This window comes from Sinocyclocheilus rhinocerous, unplaced genomic scaffold, assembly GCF_001515625.1.
Source record: "Sinocyclocheilus rhinocerous isolate Xijiao unplaced genomic scaffold, SAMN03320098_v1.1 scaffold268, whole genome shotgun sequence".
Lineage (NCBI taxonomy): Eukaryota > Metazoa > Chordata > Actinopteri > Cypriniformes > Cyprinidae > Sinocyclocheilus > Sinocyclocheilus rhinocerous.
Genome location: NW_015650002.1, coordinates 189,762 through 202,399, shown reverse-complemented (window position 1 = coordinate 202,399; position 12,638 = coordinate 189,762). Strand labels below are relative to the sequence as shown.

Genomic DNA, 12,638 nt, shown 5'->3' with positions numbered 1-12,638 from the left:
GCTGCCACACAGATCTAAAATAAACATGCAATTTATTTCCCAGCTGTTTACCTTCACAGTCATAACCGACTGTTTTTGTAACTTGTGCGTGTTTTTAACATAAACTTGTGTGTATTTGACAGTTTAAGCGCAATAAGACATGAAAGAGAACTTAGTTTAATCACATGCTGTGTGACAGCCGCTTTCTGTGCGCGTGCCTCGGATGTGTGCGCTCAGAAAACCCCAGTTCAGAAGTTTACACTGATATGGCTTTAAAATGCGTGATTTCATGAAAATCTAAACCAAACAGATGTTTTTTGGCAGAGTATTAGAGGAACGAGCTGTAAAGGTACAGCCCTGTTCTGGAAAAGGGGGTGGGGAGCAGAAGCTCATTTTCATTTAAAGATACAGGCACGAAAACGGTGTGTTTCTGCTTTCACTCAAAATCGGCATTTTCAAAATGATATAATAAATTATCTGTGGGGTACTTTGAGCTGAAACTTCACAGGCATAATAGGGACATAATAGGTCCCCTTTAAACCAAAATGTGATAATTAATAAATTAATGATATGTAATAACATTTAATGTAATTATTATTAGAAAATAATATATTATTATTTAAAATTATTTAAAATTTGTATACAATTATTTTATAAAAATATAAATCTGTGCAATCAAAAACTGTGATTTAATTAAATAAATTAATAATAATAAAATAACAACAATAATTGTGATATCTAAAGCAAAACATTTTTTTTATCACAATCATGTTTGTCAAAATAAATTGCAATATGATCTTTCTGGCCAAACCGTGCAACCCTACTCCTTAAAGGGGTCCTATTATGCTCTTTTACAAAGTCTTGATTTTGTTTTGAGGATGTACTAGAACAGGCTCTCATACTAGGTTGTTCGAAAAACACATTATTTTTCACATATTTTACATTATTACAACCAGTAATCTCCCCAGTCTGGCATGAACGGCTCGAATAGTTCCTGTATCAAATGAAGGCCCGCCTTCTGAAATACGAAATGTGCTGTTGATTGGTTAGCTGGGCCAGTGTGTGTTGTGATTGGCACCACTCGGCGGCTGGTCGGAAATGTCAGGCCCCTTACCATAGCCTGCGAGCTTCAGTGTAAACATTGCGTCAAAATCAAATAAATTTGAGCACGATTTAAACCCGGATGATTGTAAACACTCTAAGTTTGTCTGCCTTGGGGAAACTAGCATGTCTCCAACATAGTGATAACTAGAGCCCGACCGATATGGGCTTTTGGGGCCGATACCAATATTAGGGAGTAAAAAATATCGATATATCGGCCAATATTCTTTGTGTATATTATAGTACAGTACCAGTTAAAAGTTTGGACACTTTCCCATTCGTGTGTCCAAACATTTGACTGGTACTCATAGAATACAGTATATACATAAACAGAATATATATATAGTGTTGACTGGTGTCCCTATCTCGCGACCGCGCCGGCGGATCTCCACCAAATTCGGGGGATCCCTTCAGCTCGAGGAGCCCTCTCGAACGCCACCCTCCGCGCATCGGTAGCCCCCCGGGATCGCCAGATTGGTCGGCGCCAGGCCGCAAATTTAACCACCCGTAACTCCCGAACCCCAGGGGCTATCAACGCGGGGGTGGTCTCATTCGATAGCGGGCCTCTAGGCGTACACTCGATTCGCGTTCGAGAGGGTTCCTCGAGCTGAAGGGATCCCCCAAATTTGGTGCGGATTCGCCGCGCCTTTACGGAGATATGGCCGTTCAAAGTTTCAATGGTTTTCCATAGACTTCAGCTTTAAAGCGTTTCATCCAGGTCGCCAGTAGCAAACAATGGAGCGCGCTTTGCTGGACAAACTAAGTAATTACACCATTTCAAGCATTTTATCTGCGTTATATGTTCTGTAAAAATATCATATTGGCGGTATATTCGCCGATACCGATATATCGCGACAGGCTCATATCGGCAAAACGATATATCGGTCGGGCTCTAGTGATAACACTCGTTGCCTTCTCTAGTGCAGCTCAACCAGGTCTCGTCCCATTCGTCGATATTTGTGATATCACAAATCCCGGAAAATACGCGTTGTAGTCCAAACGAGTCGTTCGTTGTAGTTTTTGAAAAGTGATTTCTGTTAAATAAAATATCTCCTTTTGAAGTGGACTTTGAACTTTGTAACTTTGCAGATCTTATTTATGCTCAAACAGCAACATTACAGACATTTATAAATGACTTTAGATGTCACATGTTAGATAACAGCTAACCCAAACTTAAGAAAAAATTTATTAAATATTCAAGGGGGATAAAAACAAAGAAAGCAGCATGTTCTTCTGTCACTTCACAGCATCTCTGAATGTGCTTGCGCATCCCTTTGTGTTACGATGATTGCTTCATCAAAGACACCATTATTATATCACAAACTACTGATTTACTTCAGCAAGACATGGACATGCAGTAAAGTTAAAAAAGAATGTGCAAGAAAACATCTTAAAGACACATAACCCCAAAAATATGAACACAATAAAGCGAGAGTGCACAACGTTTGACACATGTGTACTTGAACTTGCCTGTTGCAAAGCATGGAGCCCATTACGGTGAAGGGCTTCTGCAGATGAAATGACCTTTTATTGGAGGATCAGAACTGTACGACATGTCCCCAGGAGAACAAAAGAAAAGACCTCGCTGCATGGCTGAATGGATTGACACTCGTTTTTCCTTGATGGGCCTGTATATGCTGGATAACATGGAGCTCCAGTCTTACTGGACATCATCACAGACAAACAAAGCGAGGTCCTCTGATACTGCATAACATCAAAAGCATCTTGAGATGATTAACATGATGATAGCTGATTATTTCAGCTTGGAGCACTTGGCTAAAATATGACAGACAGCTCCATAATCAAGCAATATGCCAAAAGAGGTGGAACATTACAGAGATTTTACTGTAATTTAAGGGGTGTCGTTAGGCTAGTGTTGGGCGATATGGTCATTTTTCAAATCGTCATACCGCCAGTCTGTGAGAGCGCCGATAGTCGATATTATCATGCATGGGTGGGTAGGGGCAAGAGAGAGACTCTCTGTACTTGTCATAGGCTATTTCATAACTATTTGGTGTTTTAAAACGCGCGCGCGCGCGCGAGAGAGAGAGCCTGTGGAAGCACCACGAATCTAAATAATATACTTTCAAACATACTGATAAACTAACATGTTAAACACATAAATATTTAAAACAGCTAGTCCATATATATTCTAATACAACAGTCATACATCGCTATTAGGTCCGCGCATCTTGTGACAAGTTTGCCGCATCGACGCACGGAAGTTATCAATCTGGTCTGCAAAATCAGCCAATGGTGAAAATCAAAAGTAGATTTATTTTAAAGACCAACAGTTTAACACTAAATATTGGATATAAACGAACACGTTAAATATAAAGTATTTAAAACAGGCAAGTTCATATATTTGGAGTAAATTTAAATTAAACAGATACATCAGTTATACAGCGCTCCGGACCGCGCGCCCCATGATGAGCCCGACGCACCGCCACAGAAACAAGAATGAGATGCGTTCTAACATAACTGTGGCATTAAACTCAGTTAGTGAGGGCTTGGTTAAAATATTGCACATATATAGGCCGTTCAGATTACTTGTTAAAGTGCAACGAAATAGCTTATATCAGCAGACGATGTATGTCTGTGTTTGTGGTTGGAGACTCCTTCACCGGTTACATGCTCCTCATTTGCGTGTGTGTGTGTGAAATACAGTGCTGAATGAAAAAGCGGGGCAATTTGATAATAATAGCCGAATTATAATGGGCCGCCTAATAATAATAATAATAATTATTATTATTATTAATACATTAATAGGAGAATGAGCCTAATATCGTCTTGACTATCGACAAAGACATCTGCTATCGTCGATATCTCTGACTATCGTCGATACATGATACTATCGTCTATCGGCACAATCCTATGTTAGGCCCTACGTTAAGTTTTTGTAAAATAACAGCAATATTAAAATAATTCAAGTAAGGATGCACTGATTCTGGTACATATAATTATTTTTAATTATATGCTAGTAAAACTGCTATGCTATTTTGTAAAAAAAAGTTCAAATTAAATACTAATATCTAAAATAGTTTTAAATCCTACACATGAATTTTGGCATCACAATATTATAATGTACAAAGAATGGATATTCCTTTAGATGTTTGCTAAAACTACTTTTAACAGTGTTAAGTCTGTAATGAATTACTAGTGTTAACTAATATTAGCCGATAACTGATATGGCACTGATATATTGTGCACAAGACAGTCAGCAATCTTTCACAACTATTTTTATTACAACTAATAAGAATAAAAACTATTCTTCCTGTTCTTTAACCTAACTATATTGTAAACAGCTCATTATTATTTTTTATTTGACACTGCAGACTACAACTTTTCATATTTGCCATGCTGTACATCTCACGTTCCCCTCACAATCGCCATTTGATCAAGTGCAATCATTAAATTAGAATCTAATTGAATAAATTAATGAAATGTAATACAATAAAATACAATAAAATAGTATTTTATTATTAGAAAATAATGAATTATTAAAAATGTAATCAATAAAATACAGAAATTATCAAATATAGGACAGCAATATAATAATATAATATAATATAATTAGGGGTGTAACTGTACACATACTGAAAAATGTTTCTTGAGGGTCTTTCAGTTTGGCACACATGTTTGTATTGTAAGGCATATAAGGTACATTTTCGAACTAAAGCTGTGAATCTATAAATGTTTGTGTTACAAGTAATCAAAGACAGGTGCTCAATTCACAAAGTGTTGTAACTTGCAATCATAGCGCTAAAATCCAAACTCCAAAATTTTGGCTCATTATACCACTGTCGTTCACAGTGGTTTTCGAAAGTAATAGCACTTCTAAGAGATATTAAATAACACTCCTCAATGTGATAAAAAAGACCAGCTAGAGAAAACGAAAAGACTCGATACCTGATACCTGAATAGCTATCATGACAAGACCAGCTACTTGCATCAATGCTAGCCACAGAATCACAACACTCCATCTGCTGTTATATATTAAGAGCACCTTCCTGAGCTGGTTTCATTGGAGCTGTACACTCAATAAAATGTCAATCACTTTGGTAATCACACAGAAACCACACGTAAAAGAACCAGTGAGTTTGCATCACAGCGAGGAAACGGACCAATCAGCGAAGAGTCCTCGGGCAGTGTTGATGTGGAGTGGGGCACAGAGTAGAAGGTTGCCACGGCATCCACTGACATTCAAAGACGTCATGAGGGGGACAGAGGGTTAATAGAGGTTGTTACCAGTTCTAATTATAAACGGCAGAGAGTCAGAGAGAGGCCAGCGAGGAGTGCTGGGGAGGAGAGAGCGGGGGCGGGCACAGGGCCGAAGGTATGAATTAAAGGAGCATTAAGAGGGGGCTGATGGAAAAAGAAAGGTGCGAGGATGAGAAGAAAGCTGCAAAGTACGCCAACAGATGAAGGAAGAGGGACAAAATCCACAGGTTTTGCTTGCCTGAGCAACAAGTCAAGAAACAAGCTTCATCTGAGATGAGACAATTATATGCAATTACTCACACAATCATAACAACGGGTTACTCGCCCGCTGAAAGACCAAAAATCTTCTTCCAAACGTGATCTGTAATTGCTACAGCTGTGAGTCACGTTGCACTACTACTACTACTATAACAACAAACGCCTTTAAATAAAGCCACGCTAATCATTTGTTTTCCTAACACAACGCTAATACATTCAAATGATGCCTTGTCACCAACTACAATGCAGCTTTTAAAATATCACCACACTTTATGAACTAAAAAAATGTTCACGGTTTTAATTTAATTAAGGGTTTTAGATGCTTAAAAGAGTTCACACAGTGAGGACTAGAGCTATCTATCATAACACTGCAAAACAATTTGCAATATTTGGCAAATAGTTTCATAACTTGTTCAAAAGTACAAAACCATTAATTCCAGGTAAATTGGCACAAAATGAAAACAGAAATGGAAGTTTTAGCCACTGTATAAGGCAATAAGGCTCTTTTAATTAATGAAATCATTTACTTGTGGTTTAATATGCATAATTATACAGGTACTGATAGAGAATAGTATCCAATCATCTAAATTTGTTTCCATTATAGTTTATGGGCTTGTGTTTTTTCCAGATCCATCCATCCATCCATCCATCCATCCATCCATCAAATCAATAATATTAGAATAAGAATAAGATTAATCCACTTAAAGTGAGGGTTTTGCCAAAATATAAAAATAAGTGGCTAGAAAAGCCAACTAATGTTAGTTCTGAACAGAAAAATAAACAAAAAAAGCTCAAATATACATTGAGCTATCCAAATCAATCAAATCAATCAATCAATCAATCAATCAAATAAACTATCCTCACAGGTCAGGTAAGGAAAAAGCACAAAAGTTGCTGAACAAAATGCAACCAAATTGTGCTGCCTTGAACAGATTCATACTCATCTGTCTAAGTCAAACCAGGGAAAACAACACTACTTTATGTGCACAGCGCTATCAAAATCAGAAAGTGCAAATGTTTACATACTGCAGCTCTTCTGTATAGGCCCAGATGGAATCTGAAGACTTTTGGGCTGATTCTGTAGAATTTTGCAGAATGGAATTAAGATTGGAATACACATCACAAACTAAACAAATTTAAAACACTGAAACTGAACACATTTAAAACACTAGGTATCATACACTTGCTGACTTTCTAAATGGTTACAGAGAAAAACGACTGAGGATCACACACTACCAGAGTTTCAAACACAACAATCTCACAGACGCCGCTTTTCTAGGAGACGCATGACAAATGGAAAAGAACGTTTTCTTCAACTGCCTCAATATCAAACATGTTTGATATCCTCAGACTGGACTTCAAAGTCTGAAGCTAAAAAAATAACAGTATGTGGACATCATACACTACAAAATCTGCAGACTGGCTCTGACTTTCAGCAACTAGTGCTGCCTCCTGCAGACTGGGCAAAAGTCATGCAGTGTATTCCAGCCTTTAAACATGCTAAAACACCTGGACGTTTTATCAAATGAGACAAAATCCATTAGCAAACATAGACATGAATGAGTAAAATCTCTTACCAGGTGTGTTTGGTGAATTCATGGATGACGCCACGTGTCTTCTCTGCCTCTGAAATTCTTCAAGTAGCAGGAAAAGATGCTTTTTGGATAAACCTCAACGTGCAAACTCGGGTTCGTCTGGTTTCAGAGGCAAGGTGCCGCTAGACGCCAAGCTTTAAAGGGGGTCCTCGGTGTCAGCCATGACTGTAGACCTCACGAGGAGGGCTGTGATGGCCAGCTGAACACCCTCACTGCAAGAGACACAAACACATTGAAGTTAAAGGAGCTGAGAAGTTTTGCAATGCAAGATACAGTAGAATGAGGCTGTGTCTGTGATAACATAAACTAAAGCAAAACAGCTCATTTGTTTTTCAAAGAGAGTATAAAGTCCCCTAGCTGGCTATTAACAGGGCTTGTAAGAGTCATTAATGCCTGTGTCAGAATGTTGCGCTCGTAACAGGGTCGTATGTTTGCCGCTTTCAAAACAGATCCTGAGGATGTTAATGGATGACTCACCCTGCCTCTAAGTCAGTGGAGACGCACTACAATACCCACGCTGCCTAGCAGCGACTGGATATGCAGCAGGGTAGCACATTACCCACGATGCCTTATCATTCTACCATGAGCCCTGCCCCAAGCAAAGAAGAGAAAGGTTCTGGACTGTCTAGTTTTAGTGATTATTTAAAACACTGGCCCACACTTCCTGAGCCTTAGGTCTGTTAAGTATTCAAGTAGATGATATTATGCACCGAAAAGCATTTGTGTTTGGGGATTTTAACATTCTTAAACATATTTTTTATGCAAATCAACATGTTATATAAATTTAAAAAATGATTGAAAATAGGTCCAAAACTTTTCTGTGCACACATCTGCTAGATACTTTTAAACAATATGCAAAGACTTACTGCTTCAGTTGAAATGATTTTTTATTTTATTTTATTTATTTTTAATGAAGCTGCAATAAATCATTGGTAAAACTAGCAGCTCGGCAAGCTTTGAGTTGCCTTGCCTGCACTGGGACAGTAGCCTCACCTGCTGGTTGAATCATGCAAATGCAGTCTGTCCTCCAGCAGTGTAATTTGTCTAATGACCTAGTATGACTACAGCACATTTCCTTTGGTATAGTTAATGCAATCAATCACTTCTCTTTAATTATTGAGTGGTCAACAGTATTCAAGGTACATATAGAGTTCCTACTTAAATGAATCATTATCTGTATGAATTTATCATACAGTGTTATCAGCTCAGTTCCAATAAACCGTAATGAGTGACTTATAAATGTCAGAAATAGTCGTGCTGTTTTGCTTTGACGCACTTATAACGTAATTTGAACTTGAGCCAGAACTTTATGGTAGCTGGATTTCTTGTGTGTAATGTTTCGACTGCTAATCTCAAACCGCTAATCTCAAACTGCAAATCCCCAAGTTATGAGTCTCGAAGAATGTGGCTCAACATAATGAAGGTCTACAGGACAGTTCCTTAGATGCGTGTTTCTGAAGTTTCACAACCTGCATTCATTTTTGATGTGTAGAAAATTTTATTCTCTAAAGGAATGGACACTTGATGCAAATAAAAATGAGTTAGCAAAGCTGTTTCTTTTATAATTAAATGAGAAAATGTAAATGATGAATTATGTATTTAAACAACAGAACTGCACAAAAAAATACAAAAACAAAAAAAAATCGAATGGTTTCAATTTTGCATATAGATGTATACTGCACGCGTCTCAACTAAATACTAATATTTTTAACAAATAATATTGGAAATCAATATAGAAAATTGCATAAGTTAAACAAATAGCTTCAATCTACAAATAGTTAATTTTTTTTATTTAAAAAAGTATGCTTTTCCACTAGATACTAGGGATTCAAATCCCTAGTAAAATGAAAAATGCAAAAAGTAAATTGCATAATGATATGCAAAGATATTTGCCTAATTCACTTAAAATAAATTACTGAAAACAAAAATCAAGTAAATTTTGGCAACACAACATTAAAATGTTCTGTGGTATAGTATGAAAATTGGATATTCATTTTGAGATTTGCTAAAGATGACAATGAATAGTGTTCAAATTATTGTATTAATTGTATTATTGTAAATTAGTGTATTTAAAGATTAATTGTTAGATGAGGACAAGCGTAAAAACAGGGAACATGACATGCACAATTAAATATCAACAACTACATCTTTTTGCTAATTAATAAGAGAGATTAATACTTTAAAAAAAAAATCACAACCAATAGCAATCATTAACTACCAACAACCAAATAATTAACTAGCAACCACCCTAGCAAACGCATAGAAATGCAATAAAAACCACTCAGAACACAGTATTAATTGACGGCACCACTCACATTTTCTCATGAAACCACGGAAACCAAGTTAAGAAAAAAAAGATTCATTGCAGAAAGTTTGAGTATTTTCTGTCATCATCTGCAAATAAAACTATGGACCTACAGAATGGATTGATTCTCACGTCATCCCTGAAAGGCTTGTTCGTGTCTTTGGCCACAGCCAGCTCTGACATGTCCCAGGGCCTTGTGGGGAGCTAACATGCTGGTACAGTTCCTGGAAAGCCCTGTATTGACTAAAGAGCAGGCTGAAGCTCTGGCACGTCAGTGATTTAATGGAAGAGCTGAAAGCTCCTCCTGCCCAAATCTTTGTCACTCCTCTCTCTCTCTCTACTCTCGTGCAAGCGGTCAGGCTTGCTGCCAGAGCACTGATCAGTGTTTAATGCTCTTAAAAAGGATGGGACATTTGAGGAGAGTTTAAACACTGGCTCGCTCGTCAATACTCCCGCTTGAGAGAATCATCCTTAGCTCTCTTTCGTTGAGGCTGAGAATATGAGAAGGCATCAGTCACTCAACGAGGGTGTGAATACCGTGGGGGTGGAGATGTGTTGATTAGCGGACACTAGTGTCCATGATTGATGTTAAACCCTCGCGCATCTCTCTGAATGAAGGTTTCCAGACCATCCAGGTCCACTAATTTCTCCATCTGTGTCACAAAATGGTGACACACGTCTTCAAAATTTGTAGGATTCACACTAAGCTTACAGTATATAAATGTAATATAAGAATAGCAGTATAAAGAATAAAAGAAAAGCCAGATCTACTATTAAACTGCTGAAAGCACAGCAGCCAACAGCAGCATAAAACATGATATTCCTTGACAACAATGTTTAAATAAATTATTTTATTATAAAGAATATTATTATTGTTGTTATTATAACTTTGAAGTACATTGTACAATGCTAATATATTCATGTCATCATTTCAAATTAAATCGAACTTTTATTTTAACGGATTGTGGTGGACCTTTGAGTTTCAGAGTGTATTTGACAATGGTTTTTCTCAAATAAAACTAGGAAATGTTTATTTACGTTTTCTCTCAGAGCAGCTCTGCTGATATTCATGTTTATGTATCTTAGACGCTGAAAAACCATTTATGTATGTGTACTTCAGTATGCAGTAGATAAAACGGTGCCTATCAGAGACATGCAGAAACAAGCAGATTATTCATATAGCAGTCTCTTTGCGCTTTAATATTCACAGACACATATCATAACTACTTTTGATTTATCCATCCATCCGATTGCGCGTTTTACGTGACATCTTCGTTATACTGTAAATTCCATGTTCGCGACTGCAACGGGATTCCCTCTGCTTCACGGAAATCATACGGCGTAAACGTATAACTTGTTAATGCGACATACCTTTATCTGCACGGAGGGATGGTGTCCGCGAATATGAGCGAAGATGTTGGATGTATTGCCTGCTTTTGTAGCCACTTTGTGTCCACATTTTTTGCAAATTGGATCCGTCCTCAAGGACAACCCCACGTTCGTTTTTTTAAATATCCAAAGCATTCCCATACTGCAGATATTAACTTTTTTTTCGGCGGGGATGAGATTAGATATTATCTCTGTCTCTGTTATTTTCTCCGCTGCACGTGCGTGTAATGTTAAGCAGCCAAGTGAATGCAAAGTGAAGCAGCCGAGCGGAAAGTTGCATGTGCACGGGTGAGATTTTTTTTAATTAATTTTTTTTTTTTAAACGTAGATATGCAAATGTTTACGGTATGATAACCTTGCACGTTCAAACCGTGATAAACCGGCATACCGGTATATCGTTACAACCCTAGAACCGACCGAAGAATCATAAGCCTTAATCGTTTCAGGATCATTTCAGAAACTGGCTCACAGAGGTAAAATAAAAGTAAAATAAAATAATAAAATAAAATATAAAATCGCTATGTGACCCAAAACATTCATTTAAAATTATACAACCTACTAAACTGACTCTGCAGCTATCCATTACAGCCTCATTTTCTTGCAGTTCATATTAAGCGTCTACCCCAGTGTTCTCAAATTCAATTCCTGGAGGGCCACAGCTCTGCACAGTTTTGCTCCAACCCTAATCAAACACACCTGATCCAACTAATCAAGCTCTTCAGGATCACTAGGAACTTACAAGCAGGTGTGAGTTGGAGCTGGTTGAAGCTAAACTCTGCAGAGCTGTGGCCCTCCAGGAATTGAGTTTGAGACCACCGGTCTACCCCGACTATGGTCCATTTTCTAGTCAAACAAAAACCATAAGGAGTTTCTGCAGAAAGCGGTCACAGAAATTTGCATTATCCAAGTGACGTGTGAAGACTAAAATAGTACAACAGATTTAGCATGCTGCCGCACTCCCCATCGCTCCCCCACCCCTGGGACGGACGTACAGACGCGGTGGGCCGGCGGGGAATAAGCGGGCCATTCCATTGCAGGCCGACGGGTGAGCTGTTCCACAAGAATCAGGTGAGCGCTGCCTGGTGACCCAAGAAGAGCTCACCTAGGAGACGGCAGAGACAAAAGCCCTTGCGTCATTCCCCCCCGAGATGAGATCAAGAGGTTTGTTTGACTTGATTTTAAAGGAGGCCCTTCAGATTCAAAGCTGACCAGGATATTATCCGTTTTTCTACAAATTTTTTTCCCTTACAGTGTATGGTGATTAGTGGTCGACCGATATATCGCCAAGGCCGATATTTGGCATTTTTCAAATATCGGCATCAGCAATTTTCTGTTTGGCCGATGCGTTTGAGGCGGAACTTTTATTTTGATGGACCGCCATTTTGACGCCGCTGAGAGCGGCAGCGCCTGAACACAGTGCTCACATTCTCCCTCTTGTTCGCCGTCATCGTTAACAGTAGGGCTGAACGATTAATTGCATTTGCGATAATATCGCGATATGAAAAAACGCGATTTTTCAATCGCAGAGGCTGCGATTACACTCGGTCACGTCACACGCGAGAGTAAAGAGGTGTGTTCCACTTGAAGATCGATCGGTGTATGACATCAAAGTAAGGCGAGAGAAAGCATAAGGAGACATCCACTCTCTTATAGCTCTCGCAGTACTTTGATGACACACACCCATCGGCCTAAGCAGCGCTGCTTCAAGTCGAGCGCCGGCCATCAGCAGAAAAAGAAAATAAATAAAACGGTAAACAGCCAAAGGACGTAACTTAGAATGGGAGATGGAT

General features: G+C 38.4%; 1 protein-coding gene across 1 annotated transcript in view; it reads right to left on the bottom strand.

Annotated features, from left to right (window-relative positions):
* Positions 1-12,638, bottom strand: part of LOC107711286 (histone deacetylase 5-like) — an 80,408-nt gene that overhangs the window by 54,910 nt on the left and 12,860 nt on the right. Inside the window, exon 2 of the mRNA XM_016516258.1 lies at positions 7,137-7,366. Within this exon, the coding sequence (XP_016371744.1) occupies positions 7,137-7,158 (22 nt within the window). The 5' untranslated portion in view covers positions 7,159-7,366. The remainder of the gene's footprint in view (positions 1-7,136; positions 7,367-12,638) is intronic.